General features: G+C 36.0%; 1 protein-coding gene across 3 annotated transcripts in view; it reads right to left on the reverse strand.

The window, feature by feature from the left end:
- The window catches only part of Zdhhc15 (zinc finger DHHC-type containing 15), a 215,736-nt gene that overhangs the window by 27,476 nt on the left and 167,722 nt on the right, over positions 1-20,538 (reverse strand). For all 3 annotated transcript variants that reach the window (XM_004647319.2, XM_023707590.1, XM_023707589.1), the window contains 3 exons: positions 5,278-5,347; positions 3,593-3,625; positions 2,740-2,860 (listed from right to left, as the gene is read on the reverse strand). In XM_004647319.2, coding sequence (XP_004647376.1) covers positions 2,740-2,860; positions 3,593-3,625; positions 5,278-5,347 — 224 coding nt within the window. The remainder of the gene's footprint in view (positions 1-2,739; positions 2,861-3,592; positions 3,626-5,277; positions 5,348-20,538) is intronic.

Genomic DNA, 20,538 nt, shown 5'->3' on the forward strand with positions numbered 1-20,538 from the left:
AATAAATAAAAAATTTAAAAAAAAGAAAGTTTTGAACTAATAGTGTTTAGACAAGATATCATGTCTACATCTTGTACTATGAATAACTACTATGAAAACAACAATATGCAATGTATTAATTATTGTCACTGTCCTACTAACCTGTTTTGAAACTGTCTCATTGCTACTTCTTTCTCAATAAAGTTAATATAAAAATACCATCTCAGGGGATAACAAACTAAATCATTGAACCAATAATCACCAGAGTCAGTTCAGAAGAATATTAATAGAATATTGTCATTATCAGGTTTGTAAAATAATTCATAGCTTCTGTTAGGAGATTCATGGTTCTGGTGTGATAGGTAAAAATCAATCTTCTATAAGCTTATTGTTCACAGTGAGAGGAAAGAAATAATTTTATGGTCTTTAAATTCTTTATCCCAAAGGAAATAAAGCTTATCTATTATGGGACCATAGTGGACAGTAGAACATGTTACAGTATATAAGATCACTGGGCTTAGGGTCAGACTTAGGTTCTAGTCCTGATTTTGAAATTTATAAGCTAGGTGATCCTAAGAAAGTTACTTAACCATTGTGAGCTTCAGTTTTACCATCTTTGACTGAGATGAATAATTCCTATTTTGTCTACTTCAAAGGGTTGTGGTGAGAATTAGATAAAGTAATGGATCGAAAGGACTTCAAACACTGTAAAGTACCATACAAATAGAGGTAGCTATTCTTAGAAGTACAGTTTGTCTCCTTGATACATGGAGTTTGTTTGCTTGGTAATGACTTTAAAAATACAAGGCACTAACTCTTCATTTTAAGGAGAGTCTCAATTGAAGCTAAGAAAGCTATTTTTAAATGACACTAAAGTGTGCCCTGGCTGGAGAGACTGTAAAGAAGCATTTCCTTAAACTATCAATGCCATTTTCAATGTGAAGGCAAACAAACACATGTTTCTTCCTCACTCATATGTCAGGCATGACCTAGGCTATTGTGGAGAAAAGCTGAAGGAATAGGAAAAGGACAAGGTTATATTCACCCCTGGTATTGCTTGCAAATCTGGCACATTTCTGGTTTTTAATTCATAACCAAAAATCATCTATCAAGAATGAAATAAAACACACAACACCTGGTTGGCATTATGGCATTTGGTTACTCTCTGACTAGGAGGGTTAAAGGTAAAAATGGGTGAAAAGTAATATTGTTTATTTTGTTAGGAAGGTAAAGGATGGCTCTTAAACAGTGGCCTACTGTATGAAGGACTAAGGTCTATAGCAAATATCAAGGCTGACACTTTGCCTGATGACTGTATGTAGCAATTATTTTTCACTTTTACAATAGCACAACATGTGGGTGGAATGCTAAACAGGTCATGAAAAGCTGAGCAATAGATAATAGACCTTATATTGTGGGAAGATACGAAAGAAGAAAGATATTGAGATGTATAACATTGTGAAATATTTTCTATGTAGAGAAAACTGAGAAAAGTTTATTTCTGCTTATAGTTTATGCCTCTTATTTGAAGACTTTTTGTATCTATGATGTAACTATTGATTCCTAATGTTATTAAATATCTGAATCATTAAGCAAGTTGAAGGGGAAACGGAAAGCATGTGTCATTATAATTACCTACACTATATTTTCTACCTTGGAAGGAATAAAACACTTAATTTAAATATTCTGAGCTATTTAGTTTCTCACTACCTTATCTTTTTCTTGTTTTTTCGAGTTTACTACAATTTATGTTCTGTCTGTAGGATTCTTCTTCTTTACCTCAAACTTTACTTCTCCAGCTAAAGTGAGATGTTCCAACCATACAGGTTCTTGTGCAATTCTTAATGTAATAACTACTACATATGCCCACATTCATCTTTTATTATTTAGGTTCTCTTTGGATAGCTCTCATTATGGATATATTAATAACAGTGCTAGCCTTGTGGGGAGGGGATAACTTCTGGAATCCATTGTCATGAAATTTAAAATAATATATTTCTTTATACTTCTGCCAGGCCCTATACACACATGGGAATGGAAAATCTGCTTTAACTTTAGTTTTGAAATAAATGGGTATGATTGCTATTTCCAAGTAGGAAAAAGATGAAAGCAAGATTTCTCATGATTTTATTATAAATATTAAAATCACATTTTGAAAGAAAAAGCATTTTCAACATCTGTTTTATTTGATGTTGGTAATGAGGCAGTGAAGCAAGTAACAGAGTCAGTATTTAGATCCAAGTCTGCCTAATTCAGAACACAGTGTTTGTCACAAAATGTTCAAAAAAGACTCTCCATTTTATTTTGGTCATATGTGAAGGTGAGTCAGTATATCTTTCTTTCCAGTAGAAATTTTACAACTCTCCTTTGAATTTCGAATTAGGTACTATTTGCTAGCATCATAGTGTTTTGTTAGTCTTTTTCTCAGAAACTAAAGATTTAGAGTTACTTTCAACATTTTTCAAATAACTAATTGGTAAGATGTGGGTTTTAAAAAACTCAAGGGCTGAAATCTTGAATTAGTAGGAATCGAGTGGTTAGGTTTTTGAAAGCCTTAACAAGACTGTCATAATTGACAGAAAATTGCTTAATTAGAATCTTTGTTTCTTAAATCTCAGAGTATTCAAGTGTCTTCCCACCTGTTTTTTCCAGTAGTAGCTATTTCAAAATGTACAAAGATATAGAGTGCATAATGTCATGAACTGTAGTGGTGTGCATTTTTTCAGAGGAGGCCCTTTAGAACATTAAAAACAAACTTACTCTCCAGTATTTGATGAAATAGCTGAAGACTGTTGTAGCAATGTACAGGCAGTAGAGAACAGAGTAAGCTAAGAATTGAAGGAAGAATTTGTAGTTGGAAAATCCAATGCAGTTATTAACCCTAAAAAAAAAAAAAAAGAAAAACTAAATTGAAATCAGGACCTATCAACTGAGAACATACTGATACTTAAGAGGACTGAGCAATGGAAGCATGTTGGTCCTGCTGCTTCATGATGTGTCAGGCAGAAACCCAACAGAGCCAGGAGATTATTAATAAGAACAGAACAGAAAAAATGTTCACCTCTCACTTGTTTCTCATTTTATTCACAGCCACAGAAACACCTGGCTTATCTAATAGCTATGAACTAGTTCCTGAACACCCCAAGCAAGGCAGATTTTGGTTCCTAAATACTTATTAAACCATTAGTAGCTATGCTTGGTCCAGTTGTGCCATGTTCTCTTCTTAATTAGGTGATTTCAAGCTGGTACTCTGGGCCAGGCATAACATTTTTGGAAAATTGATGAATAACTTAGAATATTTCAAACATCATGCCAACTAAAAACAGTAATGAATTATGTGCTGTAGAAGAGGAGAAGTGCTTTGCTGTATTTCATCACTATGCTCAATTGCCAAAGTTAAAGGCATGAGGCTACTAGGCTCAGTAGGCTACTTTTGGGAGCCCAGAAAGTCACTACCATATTTTTGGTAGAATGTTTACCCCCTGTCCCCTAACACAAATACAAATCCCAATGAATTCTGGTGACTGAAAGAGGCAAGTTACAACTCTGCTTAGGAAAGTGGCTAGACTTATCAACTTTGACATTTTTCAGGATAAAAACAAATAAGACATACCAAGGGCAATGATGGTCCATTTTTAAAACACACCTACAAATTGAACAAAACAAAGTGCAATGAGTGAAGCTATAGAAAGAAATTGAGCAATACTTCAAAGTTTAATTCAAGCTTTCACTAGTATTTTTTATATTGTTTCAGTAAATGCATTCCCAAATGTCCATAGTGACAAAAACACTATTGTGTCCTCAGTAATTCCTAGCATGAGGTAATTACAACAATTCACAGGATTTTGCTGGCAGCAAGTCACATGCTTTTAAAAGAGATCAGGAACTCTATGTTACTGGTACAGTGATGTCTCCTCTAGTTTTTTTCAATAATCAGTTTAATAAAATACAAAAAATATATATGGTTGCAGCCTGTGTTTGAATCAAAGTTAAGAGAAATAGAGGTGGAATAAGCACTCAAAAGGAAAGGTTGGGTCCACTGAGCTCAGTGGCACAGTGCCTGACTGGCAAGCAGAAGGTCCTGAATTCAATTCCTGACACCAAAAAAGTAAAATAAAACAAGAAGGAAAAAAAAGATCAAGAGTATATGCAGCAACACAAAAAGGAGGTTTTAACAAAGTTGGAACAACTTTGTTCTGCTTTTAGAAAGGGTCTCACTATGTGGCCCTGGCTGGTCTCAAACTCATGACCCTCCTGCCAGTCTCCTGAGTGTTGGTATTACAGGAATGTGCCAATGAACTCAGATTCAAAGGTAGAAAAGCTAGAATCACAAAAATATAAAACAGTATTTGTTTATAATACAAAATAGAAAATGAATATCCAAGTCTCTATGTTGACATAAATAAATGATTGGAAAGATGAATACATATAGAAGAGACACATCTTCCATGCAGAAAAATTCCAAATAACTTAAGATGTTCCACCTTTAAGGAGGTGGAATGTAACTTTACATGCTTTTATTTCATATCCTTTTCTATGGGCTGTGCAGTGACTTTCATTCAAAGAGTATGATACAAAAGGGAGTGTGGCTAATATTTTTACAGTTGAGAAACTTGTAAAATACAGTCTGAACCAGATGATAAAGACTAACATTGCAGTGATTAAGTCTTGCTTATATGTAGTCTTGATATGATATAATGAGAACTGCACTTTATGATCTTCACCCTAAGTTACATTACCTCAGTTTATCAGTTGTGAGAAAGGATTAAACAGATCCCAGTTGAGGGATATTCTACATAATGCCTGATAATTAATACTGAAAGCTGTCAAGATCATCAAAAATAAATTAAAGTTGGAGAAATTGTTACAAGTTTGAGAAGCTAAGGAGACCACTAAGTGTAACATGGTATTCTGGGTGGGATCCTAAAACAGAAAAGAAATTAGGGGAAAACTAGACTTGTTAAAAACGGTATCAATATTGGTTCATGAACTGTTACAAATGTATCACAGTAATAGAAGGTATTAATAATTGGGGAAAATGGGTATGATACACATGAGAACTCTTCACAATAAGTCCATAAACTAAATTGTTCTGAAATACAGCTTATTTCTTAATGTGATTTTATTTCTTGATCTTTAGAACAGTTTAAATCATTATCTACCCATATGATGCTGTTTAGCATGTGCTTCTCATGAAATAAAGGAGATGCTCTTATCTAGTTAGTATTACATGTTATGATCAGTCATTTTGTGATCCATGTCCAAGATAAGCCAAGGGAAAGTATGTCTGTCACTTACATGGCACAGACAGAACAGTGGTGGCAGCGGTCTGGCTTGATCAGGTGGCACCGGTCACAGAATCGTACAGCTATAGGAAAAATAAGGAGGTTAGCATTTTTACGGCACAATGTAAGACCTTAGATCTTACTAGTGTATGTGGATGACTATATACTGACTAAAGGTAGGGAAACGTAGCCTCATGTTGGTAAGCAAAAGATAATTATAATTGTGCTGTGTATTATTTCCCTGTTGGATCAACCTTGAAAGCATCTTTTGGGGAAGTGGAAAAGTTTGATATTTGGACATCTGACATGTGATTTTGTATGATAAATCTACTAACAAATGTTTTAGTCATCTTGAGAGATCACTTAGCCTATTTATTCCAAAGTTTCTATCTGAAAATAGGGACTCATAATTTATATCCTGTCGCCAGCAGTTAGAATTTATTTATTTATTTTTAATTTTTATTTTTCTTACTTTCAAAGTTAGATTTTTTATATTTTTCCATAATTTTATTGAGACACAAATAGCAATGAGACAGCTTCAAACCAAATTGGTAGGACAGTTTCAATAATTAACACATTGCATATTCTTTTTTTTAATTAATTTTATTGAGAAAGAAGTAGCAATGAGACAGTTTCAAAACAGGTTAGTAGGACAGTAATTAATTAATACATTGCATATTTCTGCCTTTGTAGTAGTTATTCATAGTACTAGATTCAGACATGATATCTTGTCTAAACACTATTAGCACAAATCTTTCTTCTCATTGAACTAAGAGAAAGTAGCTGTATGTCTACCCTAACTATTTTGTATATACAGGTATATATATATTTTTGACTACAAAATGGACCTTCATTTATATCCCCCTTTTTTGTTTAGTTTTGTCAGAGATGGGCATTCCATTGTCACTCAAATATTGTGGGTGCATGAATTCAGCAAAATAATCCAATATAGTTCAGTAGACCGTAATAGTTGTGGGTTATCCTCAGGACTGGCAATGTCAGAAGTTGCTGACTTCAGTCTTTTAAAGCTCAGCATATTAATATGGCTTTAATACCTCATGTTTATACTTTTTGCTGAATAAGATATCCTGTCCAAACACTATTTTTTTTTTTGGTGGAACCGGGGATTGAACTCAGGTCCTTGCGCTTGCCAGGGAAGCACTTACACCACTGAGCCATCTAACCGGCCCTTTGCATACATTCTTCCTACTGCTTAATTGCTGTACAAGATGCGAACATGATATCCTGTTTAGAAACACTATTACAAATCCCTCTATTCACTAAGAGAATGTAACCATATATCTATCCTAATCACTTTGAATACACAGATACAAAATGGACATTCATCTGTACCACCTTTTTTGTTTAGTTCTGTTATTTGATAACTATAGGTGTGTTAAGCCAGAAAAATATTCTAAAAGAGTCCAGTAGTCCATAATAGTATATTGGGTCTTCCGCTTCACTGGCAATGTCAGAAATTGTTGACCTGAGTCCCCCACAGCTCAACATAACAGCATGGTTTTACTTCTTATACTTTGTTTTTATACTTTTCTGCTGGATGGTTAAGACCAAGGTAAAGCAGGACTTATGCAACAAGAGTTGTAGCTTTTGGGTCTGATAAGGTCAGTGAAATCCCCTCAGTATTTATCCTGAGATCCTGTACCTCAGATTGTAGAACCTTTGTCAGTGTCAGCCATGTGGATGAGTCACGACCATTGCTTGGCCAATGTGCTCTCTGTGAAAGACTGAGAGAATGTTTTCTCTCCATGTGACTCACTCTATATCATCGATCACTTTCCTCTTTGGTCCCATAATCTCCTTGATCAGAAAATTTGGGACACTGCCGAGTTACAAGACGTTACAGTACAAGTTCTCATATGTCCTGAGTGTTAATTGACCTTAGAAGGCTACGGCCAAAATGTTGGCTTTCCTTGCAGCCCTCCTTTTTCTCTGATTTTGGTCTGCAAACTTAGGTTGCTAACCCTCCATAAGAGAAGCTCATTGTTATTACCATACAACCTAGGCTGTGAAGCTTAACCTCACTATCTGTCTGAATATCAAACATCTCAGGCATAACATGGAACAGGTATTTTTCATCAAGTATTGATATGTTGAACTTTAAGTCCCTATAGGGTATGATGAAAACATTTAAAAATTAGAATATATTTTAAAAATAGGCATAGAGAATTATGTAATTCTTCTGTTTACACATAAGTCCAAAAATCTAACCATATACAACCTTGTAGCAGGACAGTCCCACAAAATTCCCTTTCCTTTCTCCTGCCTTCATTCACCACCCCCTTGTTTTTGAACAGTCATCTACCCGAGAGACAGCACAGCAGCAACTAGCATTTCATGACAAGCAGCCTGTATTCAGAAGACCAGAATGACAGGCACTCCAAGCATGAACCTACTATTACAAACTGCCATCTTCAGTGTGGTTGCTTAGTTCATGGGTGTCAGTGTATATAGTTAGTCAGGGTGAGAATCTTTCCAATTAACTGCTAGATTAAAAATTCTTCCAAAGATTCTCAGGATCATTGCCTTGCCCATCTTCTACCGATAACTGTATGGCTTGTCACTGTCATGTTTCCTAGCTCTTCTCCTTTCAGTCTCTTAGTTAGTCCTCGAGTTCTTGTTTTCCTTTTACTTGTATGATACCTTTCTATTTGTATTTCTTCTTTTGAGTTCTTATGCTAGGGAAACTATACAATATTTACACATGTGTGTCTGATTTATTTCACTTACGAGTATATCTTCAAATGGCATCCACTTCAATAAAGGATTCGAGTGTATCATTCTTTATCACTGAGTAATACTACATTGTATAAAAATACACATCTTTTTGATCCATTCTTCAGGTGATGGGCATCTTAGTTGTTTCCAAGATTTGGCTGTCACAGATTGTGCTGCTATAAACATAGGCACACAAATATCATTATGATATGATATTTTCAGATCCTCTGGGAAAATTCCCAGTAAAGGAATAGCTGGTTTAAATGGGATTTCCAGTCCAAGCTTTCTAAGGAGTCTCCACACTGATCTCCATAATGCTTGCACCAGTCTACGTTCCCACCAGCAGTGGAGAAGGGTTCCTTTTTCTCCACAGCCTCTCCAACATTTGTTGTTGGTTGATTTCTTTATGATAGCTATTCTTTCTGTGGTGAGATGATATCTCAATGTTGTGTTAATTTGCTCTTCACGAATGGCTAGTGATGTGGAGCATTTTTTTCATATATTTATTCGTTTCTTTAATTTCATCCTCTGAGAATTGCGTGCTCATCTCAGATGCCCATTTCTGGAATGGGACTTTAAATTTTGTGTCCCTAGTGGTTTTTAGTTCTTTATAGATTCTAGAGAGCAGACCTTTGTCTGAGTACTTATTTGTCATGATGTTTTCCAAATTTGTGGGTTGTCTTTTCACTTTGCTGGTAATTTCTTTTGACGTCCAAAAACTTCTCAGTAAGAGCTGATCCCAGTTGTTAATTCTTTCAAGTATTTCCCGTGTGTTTTGATTTTTGTTCATAAACTCTTTGCCTACCCCTATGTCTTCAAGAGTTCCTCCTACTTTCTCTTCCAGGAGATTTAGTGTCTCTGTTTTAATGTTTAGATCTTTAATCCATTTTGACTTTAGCTTAGTGCATGGTGCTAGATCTGGGTCAAGTTTTAGTTTTCTGCATGTAGAGAGCCAGTTTTTCCAGCACCATTTGTTAAAGAGGCTCTCTTTATTCCAGTGAGTATGTTTTTCCCCTTTGTCAAAGATAAGGTAGCTGAGTGTGTTAGTAGGGGCTTCAGCGTCTTGTAATGTATTCCATTGATCCTCAGGTCTATTTTGTTGCCAGTACCATGCTGATTTTTATCACAGTAGCCTTGTAGTATAATTTGAAGTCAGGTATTGTAATGCCTCCTGCCTTGTCTTTATTGCCCAAGATTTCCTTTGTTATTCTAGGTCTTTTCTGGTTCCAAATAAATTTTAGGAATGATTTCTCTAGCTGTGAGAGGTATGTTGGTGGTAGTTTGAGAGGGATTGCATTAAATCTCTACACCAATTTTGGGAGTATGGCCATCTTCACAATGTTGGTTCTTCCTATCCAGGAGCATGGTATATCTTTCCATTTTCTGAAATCCTCTACAATCTCTTTTTTATGAGTGCTGTAATTTCCCTTGAAAAGGTCTTTGATTTCTTTAGTTAGATTAATTTCAAGGTATTTCATTTTCCTCGGTGCTATTGTAAAAGGTGTTGTTTCTATAATTTCCCCCTCAGTGAGTTTGTTGTCTGTGTAGAGGAATGCTATTGACTTTTGGGTATTGACTTTATAACCTGCTCTGCTACTGAATTTCTGTATTAATTCTAGTAGCTTCTTGGTGGAGTGTGTTGTGTCTTTCAAGTAAAGTACCATGTTTTCTGCAAATAATTATAATTTAACTTCTTCTTTACCTATTCTTGTTCCTTTTATTTCCTTCTCTTATCTAATGGTTCCAGAACTACATTGAATAGGAGTGGTTTTAGAGGACATCCTTATCTTGCACCAGAATTTATGAAGTAAGTAAAATCCCCACAAAATGGCAGCATGGTTCTAGGAAAAATAATTTGAAGAATAGATGTCCAAGAATAATTAGATCAACTGACCATTTCATTGATAAAGAAGTGATACATCCCATGAGTTGTTCAAGATCACACAGCAAGTGAATGATAGTGCTGTGACCTAGATAGGTTTTCTATCGTTTTAGTTCAGGGATTCTATTCATTCCATAAGACTGATGTTTAAAAAATAATACCTCCTATCTCATTCTTTCCCTCCTTTCTTTTTTTTCTTTACCTTAGATTAAAGATATTCTCCTTCTTTCTCATTTTCTCTATGTTCATTGATATAATATTGCTGCATATGGTGATTATTACTTAAGTGTAAAAACTAAAATTATGAAAAATTTGTGCTAAGATATAATAATATCATTTCACCTAAAATGTATATCTAAGAAGCACATAGAAGTCTCAATAAAATAGACTGCTCAACCAGCGAAGTTTTGTGTTTATTTCTACCAGTGGGGAGTGTGTGACCACAAATGTGATATCAAGTGAAGGAGAAAGAGAAAGGCACTTACATGTTTCATGCTTTTATCATGCTTTAAAAAATACTGTCAATGCAACAGCCATAGTTGAAGTCATCATTATCTCTTTAGACACCTACAGTAGTTGCATAATTGATCACTGCACCCTCATTCTTGTCCCCCACAGTTCTTACTATACAGGGAATCTGAGTAATCTATCATAGTACAAACCACATTGCAATGTACTACTATCAACTTAAAACTCTTTCCAAAATACTTACAATAAAATCCAGCTTCCACCATAACTGCATTATTTAGCCTCTGACCATCTCTTTCACCCTACCTTGTGCCACTCTCAACCTATTATACTCCAATTACTTTAGCTACCTCTCTGTTCTCAATACTCCAAGCTTTCTCTGGTTTTAGGGGCACTGTATTCATAATTCTTTTGGCATAGGATGATCATCACTTTATTTTTTGAATTGTACAGTGTTTAATTTTATGTGTCAATTTAATGGGGTTGCTTAGGTATTTAGATAAATATTATATCTGGTTATATTATATCTATGAAGGTATTTCCAGAGGAAATTGGCAAGAATTGATACCCAGAAAAGCATATTGTCTTCTGCACTGTGGGCTGGCTTCAACCTGTCTAATGAGGACTTGAACAAAAAGCCAGAGAAAATGAGAATTTTTTTCTCTCTCAATACATGTATGAGTAGAGACATCAGTCTTTTGCCCTTAGACTTGGACTTAAACAGCCTAGGACCTTAGTTCTCAGGCCTTCATACTTGGACTATAACTTACACCATTACCTGTCTGTTTCTCAGATTTTTCAACTTAGAATAAAACTTACATTGTCAGTTTTCCTGATTTTTAGGCCTTTATGCTCATTTTGGGGCTATACCACTTTTCTTGAGGTTGCAGCATTCAGTGGTAGATAGTAGAGTGTCTCAGCCTCCATAATTGTCTAAGCTAATAATCTCCTACTGTTTCTCTTTCGTTGGAGAACCCTGAGTAACACACATTTGGTAGTTAGAGTGGTTTCAGAGGAAGAGAAATATACTGAGTTTTTGGTATTCATTCTACAGATTCTGGAATTGGCTTTCTGATCTGAAAGGATTTGAAGATATTAATGACTCTATTACAAGTGGTAAAAGAATAGGATGAACTTAGGGATTTGAATTTCCTGCTCAATTGCCATATAAATGACATAAAATCTGTGGTCTTCTGAAGAAGATGCCTCTCTTAACCACAAGATTGAAATTGTAAAATTCAAATATAGAATTTCATCTTGGGAATAACTGAATTATGCATGCAATTCCTAGTCATGTAGGGCATATACTCACTGGAAAAGACTAGGATCTATAATTTATGACGGATATGTAAGAGAAGACCATGACCAATTCAGGGATGTGGAGGCAACAGGCTCTGATAAACTTTCTTTCTTAGAAAAAGAAGCCACCATACTCTGTTTTCTCTTCAGATTGTGTAAATCTTTAACCTTTTACTAAAGTAAGAGGCCACTCTACTTCAAGTGGAAGCAGCTTCAAAAATTGCCACTGCCACTTGATTCTCCATTTCTGTCTGAAGTGTGTAATCTTGCATTGCCAGGGGAACCTTAGGCCACCATGCAAGAAAATACTGATTCTCCTCAATACCTACCACATTTTGTTTCCAGACCTACAATTAGACTGAAGCATTAGCAGGCTTGACAAGGTGAGGTACACAGTATGACTCATGAGAAGACACAATACAATCCAAAAGAATTTGAGTTTTATAGCTTATACAAGCAGAAATGCAGGGAATACATATGCAAATGGATAATAATGGGCATAAAATAATTGTTGAAACAACATAAAATTAGATATAAAAGAAAATATTGATATGGTCCTACTAAGCAGGCATTTTGCATTTAATGTTGCATCTAAGGAAGGTAGAAAAGGTGCTAATAGTTTCGTTGGTTATTTGAAACATGAGCCACAAAGTACCTCACAGTAAATTAATTGGAAATTTCAAATCTGTTTTGATTTAATGTAGAGGAAGGATTTCAAGTCTAAAAGAGATTGACATGTTAGGGTGACTTTGCCATTTAAGATCTATTCACTTACATTAAGAAGGTTTGTAAGACATACTTTTCCAATACTAGGAGAGGCACATTTGTGCAGGGAACACCAGCATGCTTGAAGAGTTCTATGATTGCTCTTCTTTATAGGCCAGACTTCACAGTGGGAATTATAGTTACTAATTTGGGAAACCTAAATGCAATAGGTGTAGTTGGATCCTGTGGTGGCACCAGTCATGAGGTGGCAATAAACCACTAAAAACAAGGTAGGAATGGCTCTCATTATGTACAGTAGAATAAAAGTAGCAGTCAGAATAGTCTGATTCATCCACAACTATGGCTTTAGTTAATCTTCACTTCCAGAAATGAAATATGAAGGAAGCTATCTGTAGAAGCAGAAAGGTTCTAAGTCAACTGTTATGGTTTAAATATAAAACATTTCCAAAGTATCACATTCAGAGGCAGGAACTGGTGGTAAGGGGCAGGTCACTGTGGGCATGACTTGGAAGGGTGTATTTCCACTCCCAGCTCCTCTCTTCTTTGTTTGCTAGCAGCTATGTGGTCTAAAGATTTTCTCTCCCATACCATTCTTCCGTAGTGATTTTGCCTTAGAAGCAGCCAACTATAGACTGAATCCACTGAAACTGTGAGCCAAAATAAACCTCTCTTCCGATAAATCCTGGATATTGGGTATTTTGTCCTAGGGAGGCGAAAGTGACTGACACAGTTAAGGCAATGAAAGTCTATCGTCAATCCTGAAAACAGTCATAGCCTTTCATTGAACTCCCAGATACACCATGAGTGAAGTAGTGATCATCAGATCCCTTGTGGAAAGACCTCAGGTTGCTTCCAAAATTGTTAAACTTTTATATTGTTAATCTTTTGCCCAGCCTTTACCAAAAGTACTTCTGGTCTTTAATCAAGGTAATTTAGGCCCAAGAAGAAGGAAATAAGCAGCTCTTTAGAAAAACACTGGGTACTGGCTCTAAACTAATTCCAGGAGAACTAAAACTTCAATATGATCTACCAGAGTGAGTATTGTCCACCAACTTCAGAGTTGGAACTTATGGAGGCCAGGTAATCAATGTGATTTTTAAGCTCTGGTCTGACCCACAGTCTGTCTAATGGGTAGCCAATGCCTTTGCTGATATTTTTTTAGTGTCCAGAATGCATAATTGGGGAAGACATACTTAGAAGCTGACAGAATCTTCATAATTGTTCCTGACCTGTAGAGTGAATTCTGGCATACTGGAAAAAGCCAAGGGCAAGACAGTAGAACTTACTCTACTTCAGAAAATACAAGCCAAATCAATATTACATTCCTTGAGGGACTGCATAGATAGTGGCATCGTGAAGAACTTAGAAGAAATTGAGGTGATCATTGCTAACATATTTCTCATGTAACTAGGGTATTTGGCCTGTGTATAAGGCACACATATCTTTGAGAATAGCCAAATGGTAAGTCCAACTGCAGCTTCTGTACCAGATATAGTTGCATTGTTTCACTAAATTAAAATATTCTTTGGTACCTGATATGCAGCTATTTTCTCACAAATAACTTTATCTCTGTCCCTATCCATTAAGCCCATGACAGGCAATTTACTTTCTGCTACCTCAGGAGTATATTAACTCTTCTGTACTACATCACAATTTAGTTTGCAGTGAATTCAATCATTTCTCTATTCCATAAGAAAACATACTAATCCATTACATTGATGATGCGATGATGATTTGATCTAGTGAGAAAGTAGCAGCAATTATTCTACACTCATTGGCAAAACAATTATGTGGCACAGGATGAAAAATCCAAAATAATTTAACAGCTTTCTACATCAGTAAAATTTCTAAGAGTCTGGTGATGTGGGACATGTTAAGCTATTTTTTCTAAGATGAAGGATACATTATAAAACAAAAGAAGAGGTACAATCCCTGCTTTGACTTCTTGGATTTTGAAGAAAACATCTTCATTTGAGCATGATACTCTTGACATTTACTGAATGACTTGAAGTCTGCTAATTTTGACTGGGGCCCAGAACAAAAGCTGGCTCTGCAACAGGACTAGGTGTCTTGGGCCATATGATCCAGCAGACACAAAAGTGCTTGATGTGTCAGAGTCCTTGGCAGACCCTCATGGGTGAATTGTAGTGCAGGTCCTTCATGTGTTTGGAGCAAAGTTTCCACAGGTAACTCTTCTTTCTGAGATATACTTCTGGGGCTTTTTTTTGCTACATGGGGGAATTGTACTCAGGACCCTGCACTTGCCAGGCAAGCACTTGTCCTACTGAGCTCTCTCCCCAGGACCCTGGGGCTTCTGATGGTTCCCAGTATAGACTAAATGCTTAACCATGGCCCAAGAAGTTACCATGTGGTCTGAGTTGCACATCATGATCTAGGTTTTATCCCCCAAAACAAATTTGGACATGTACAGCAAAGATTCTTAATCAAATGGAAATGGTACATATTTGATCAGGCCTGAGCAAACTCTGAAGGTGCAATAAGTTACATGAAAACATAGTCCAGTTGTGCATGGCCCTGACTCCTATTATACACCTTTCTCAACTAGTCTTGTACTTATAGCCTCATCAGGAATTTGAGATGATCATTTGATTGAGGAAGAGAAGACTCAGGCTTGGTTTACAGATGATTCTCCATGATATGCAGGCATTACTTGAGAGTACACAGCTGTATCACCACAGCACCTTTCTGTGATACATTTGAAGGACAGCTTTGAAAGGAAATCCTTCCACTGAGCAGAACTTTGAGTAGTGTACCTGGCCATTCACCACTTGGATGGAGAAATGGCCAGTCGTGATTATATATCACCTTATGGGCAGTGGCCAGTAGTTGGGCTGATGTTTAGGTCTTCAAAAGAAGATATATGGAAAATTGGAGACAAGGAAATCTGGAGAAGAGGGATATGGACAGACCTCTCTGAATGGGCAAAAAGCATGGAGATGTCAGTGTCTCATCTGAGTGTGCACCAAAGGCTGATCTTAATCCCTTGGCACTACTATAATGAATACCAAAGCTTGAGTAGCTTTTAAACAACAAATTTTTGTATTTATTTATTCCTGTTTTGAATGTCCAAGGTAAAGATATTGGCACTTTTAGTGCTTGAGAGGACTTATTTCATAAGTAGCACCATCTTACCATGTCATTACATGGTATGGTGCAAAGGGAAAGAAAATTTTGTAAGGACACTAATCCTGTCAATGAGTGCCCCAACTTCAAAGCCTAAACATTTTCCAAAGATACACCTCCTAGTATCATCCATATTGGGGATTAAGATTTCAATATATGAGTTTGGGGTGGGCACATAAACATTCAGAGTATAGCACACAACAGAGAAATATTTTAATAATCAAGATGGTAGAAGTACCTTTGCTATTGATACAAGTTAGGCTCTTTTTCTAGCCATTCCTGTGTAGTTATGGACAAAAGGGGATGTGTAGCTGGGATGGAGGTTATCCATGGGCTAAGCCATAACACCTTCTATTTAGGAGGGCCAACCCAGTCATAGCTACAGCTACATCCCAGTGTGCCAGCGGCAGAGAACAACACAGAGCCCACAATATGGAACCATTACCACATCGACTTTTGTTAGGTTGATCACTGTTTATATGATGGCAAGGACATAATTTTTCTTTACTAGAATAGACACTTTGGATATAGATTTTTTCTTTCCTGCATATTATATTTCTTTCATAAGTACCACTGCAGATTTAGAGAATGACTTGCCCCCCATTATGATACTATATAGAATATTGCTTCTGATCATGGTTTGGGGTTTTTACAAGGGGAACAATACAATAAGGACATATTTTATAAACTTATTTATTTTTTTAGAAGCAAATTTCATTTATTTATTTTTTCAAATTGGTAGGACAGTTTCAGTAGTAACACATTGCATACATTCTTCCTAGTGGTTAATTGCTGTACAAGATAGTATTAAAAACTTTAAAAAGTATATTTCCATTTCCCACTGACTTTATATTACTTCTTCCCTATCTTTTATACACACACACATATATGAAAAAGTATGTGTATAACCCGACATAAGATTGATATTGTGTCATAGAAATCTTTATTTTTTTTTTTGACGGCCTAAAGATGCGTTGAGGGCATTTCTGGTTTCCTGTGAGAAACTGAGTTTGTAGCAGAGCATCTTGATCCTGACTGTTTTTTTTTGAATTTTTTGTTTTGTTTTGTTTTTGAAGTAGGACTTTTATTTTTTAAAATTTATTATTTTTTCCCATAATTTTATTGATAAACAAATAACAATGAGACAGTTTCAAACCAAATTGGTAGGACAGTTTCAATAATTAACACATTGCATACATTCTTCCTAGTGGTTAATTGCTGTACAAGATGTGGACATGATATCCTATCTACAAACACCATTAGAGCAAATCCCTCTATTCATTAAGAGAATGTAACTATATATCTATCCTCACCACCCTGAATACACAGATACAAAATGGACACTCATCTGTATACACTTTTTTTGTTAAGTTCCATTCTTTGAAGATTATTTTATAATCACCCAAGGAATCACATACAAAGAGTGTAGGAAATCTGTCTACACACTAAACACTAAAGAATCCAGCTGAAGGCCTCTATCCTAATAGTAGTATCCTGCATGAATCCAGCTGAGCTCATAAAAATGCCTCCCACAAGTCCAACTAGATGTTTAGGTCCCATAACAATGTCTCATGCAGGCTTGTTTCACTGGTCTGTGCTGGAAAGGCCCAAAGGTCATTGGTGGAAGCTACAGGATAAAAAATCTGTGCCAGTAGAGTGAAGGATCTAAACTGAAGCCAGGAAGCAATGCTCAAGGTAACAACCAGAACTCTTGCCAAAAGTACCACAGCCATCCTCAGCAACAATGAGGTACCAAGCTCCTCTGAAGTTGAGGAAAGCTGAGTTCCCATCAAGAACGTTAACATGACAAGCTTCTCCAGGAGGCTGAGCAGTTCGCTATCTTCCCCTGTGGATCCAGGAAGTGATGTTCAAGGTCAGAACCAGAGCTCCCCCAAAATAAACCATAGCCATTCTCAGTGACAATGTCCTGAGCTCCTCTGACAAGAACAGCCAAGTTCATCAGGAATGTCAGCATGACAAGGTCCTCCAGCAGAATAGTCCAAGAGAACCAGTAGCATCCAATAGCTCCAAAACCTTATGCAAACAGCTTCTAACATCCTCTCAAGAGCTTCTCCACTTCTGTCTCTTATGCTTCTGGTAACAATTCTCAGGTGTGCCTCCCATACTCAGCACTGCACTAGCTCAGTTTAACTGGGTATAACAAATTGACCACCAGTTACCAACCCACTACACTTTCCATTGTAAGAAAAGTGAAGCAACAGGCCAACACATAGAATTTACTGATTTTACCATGTTTTCCACCATCCTGAAACAGTTGGATTGACACAATTGTGGAATGATCTTCTGAAGGGTCAGTTACAGGCTTAGCTAGGTCATAGAGCAGAGATAGGGCACAGATCTCTAGAAGGCTGCTCGGAATTAGCATTCATTTTACAGTACTGTACAATACTTTACAATTTGTCTGATATCTAGGACTCATTAATCTAGCAATTAAAGCATAGAAATAGGAATAGTACTACTCATCATTATCATTTGTCACTCACTGACAAAACTTTTGCTCCTTGTTCCTGTAACATTCCTGTTGGCCTAAAAGTCTTAGGTAGAGAGGGAGATACTTCTACCAAGAGACCTAATAATTATTTCATTTACCTGTCACCCAGCCATTTTAGAGCGCCTCATGCCTCTAAATCAGCAGACCATGAAAGTATTTGCAATGTTGACTAGGATGATTGATGCTGACTACCAAGGGAATATGGGACTCCACAACTGAGGTAAAGAAGGGTAGGTCTGGAAAACAGGAACTCCCTTAGCACATTCCTTAATGCTGATAGGCCCCATGATTAGATGAATGGAAAAGTACAACTCAGCCTAAGTAGGACTATTAATGGCACAGACTCTTCAGGAACGAAGAAGTAACAAATGACAACCAGCTGAGACACTCGTTGAAGACAAATACAGAATGGACAGTGGAAGAAAGTAATTTTCATGGTCAGCTATGACCATGTGACCAATTATAATGACTGTAATTTCCATGGATATTTCCTCCTTATTTATATATATAAATATAAATATATATATATATATTATTTATATATATATACATGAATCATTTACTTCTCTCTTATTTAATCATGTAATATAAAATGTATTGACTTGGAGAAAAGTAAATATCACTCAAGGACTTTGCCTGTCATCTGGGAAGTTGTTGTGGGTGTAACCTAGGCCTTACTACTATATGTTAAGCAAACACTGCTATTGAGCTTCATAGTCTTCATTATATGTATTTTTTATCTGGGAGTTTCATCCATAGGGAAGGGTTTACTACTTAAATTCCGCTTTATTTTACTAATAGGTACATAGGGATATCTCACTGAGTTTTCTCTTCTTTTTGGTGCTAGGAGGATCTCCTACTACTGAGATGTATACTCAGTCTTTGTTACTGTTTTCACTGGAGACAGCACAGGGTTTCAAGAGATATGTGTGGGTGCCAAGTTGACAAATGATGTATATATGCTGAGTCATTTTAATTGTCAATTTAAGAGGATCATAGTGTACCTAGAGATTTGGATAGATATTATTTGTGGATGTTCCTTAAGGGTGTTTCTAGATGAGATTAACATTTGAATCAGCAGATTATCCTCTCCCATATGAGTGGGAATTCTCTAATCATAGGACTTGAATGGAATAAAAATACAAATGAAGGGATAACTTTCTGTATCTGTCTGACTACATAAGCTGTTATACCAGTATTTTGTGCTCTCAGACTGGACTTTGGCACTCCTGATAGTCAGGTTTTTAGCCTCAAACTGGAGCTCCAATACCAGCTTTCCTTGGTTCTCCAGCCTTCAGATGGCAGATCATAGGACTTCTCAGATTTCATAAATGTGCAAGCAAATTTCTCAAAATAAGTTATATAAGTCACATACATTCTGTTGGTTGTTTTTCTTTGGACAACTCTGGTTTGTTCCTTTTCATCACTCAGAAAAATTATTAACTACCTTTCTTTATCTTGGAAGCTGCAAACAAATGCCTTAAGTGTCCAGGGAATAGTGACCAATGAATTAATAAGTTATTTGGTTATTGTGTAGAATTTGAGAATTCATGCTCTTTTTAAAGAGGAATGCCATTACTTAGATCCAGATAATTTTGTCCTATGGATATGCACATTTTAATCAAATTCTGAGTTTCAGGAAAAGTCAGAAAATTAGATTTTTATGTGGCAATATTGTAATTGCTAAAAAGTAGTAACAACTGAAGTTTTCCAAGATGAATTAGATGAATAAAATGATATATACACACCATTGGATACTATTAATTCATTAAAAAATTACTAAATCGTGTCATTTCAACAACTTGGGTGATACAGAAATCATTACATTGAATCAACTAAGCAACACACGGAAAGACAAGTACACCATGCTTATGGGGAAGCTAAAACAGTAGATTTCATAGAAGTAGGAAGTAGAATAGTGATAAGGAATTGTAACTGGGAGAGTGACAGAGGGAAATTGGAGAAAATTAAGTTACACAGGAAGAATAAATTCTGGTTTTTATAACAGCAGGGTGACTGGACTTTAAAAACTTTGTTATATATTTTGTAAAGAACTGGAAGAGAGGAATTTGGAGATTCCTAACACACACACACACACACACACACACACACCCCACATGATAAGTGTTTAAGGAAACAGAAATGCTAGTCACTCTCATTTGGTACTATTATTGCATACATGTATGAAATATATGGATTATACCGTATTTTATAAATATGGAAAATCATTTTATGTTACTAAAAAGACAAAAAGAGAAAAAAGAAAATATACCTCTGAGCCCAATTCACCCTATAAGCATCAGGTTGTATCCTCTACTGTAACATTAGTTTTTTTTTCTACACTCAGAAATTATGTAAGTTTACGTTTGTCCTTTTTCTTTTTTTTTTTTTAAAGGAATATAAAACTATTTATTGACCACTGCTCACCATTATTTACAATAAAGTAAACAATATACATTAGGATAACATTCTGACTACTACAAAGTTGTTTTCCTGGCTTCTGCTGA

The sequence above is a fragment of the Octodon degus genome, unplaced genomic scaffold (assembly GCF_000260255.1).
Source record: "Octodon degus isolate 3935 unplaced genomic scaffold, OctDeg1.0 scaffold00301, whole genome shotgun sequence".
In the NCBI taxonomy this organism is placed as follows: Eukaryota; Metazoa; Chordata; class Mammalia; order Rodentia; family Octodontidae; genus Octodon; species Octodon degus.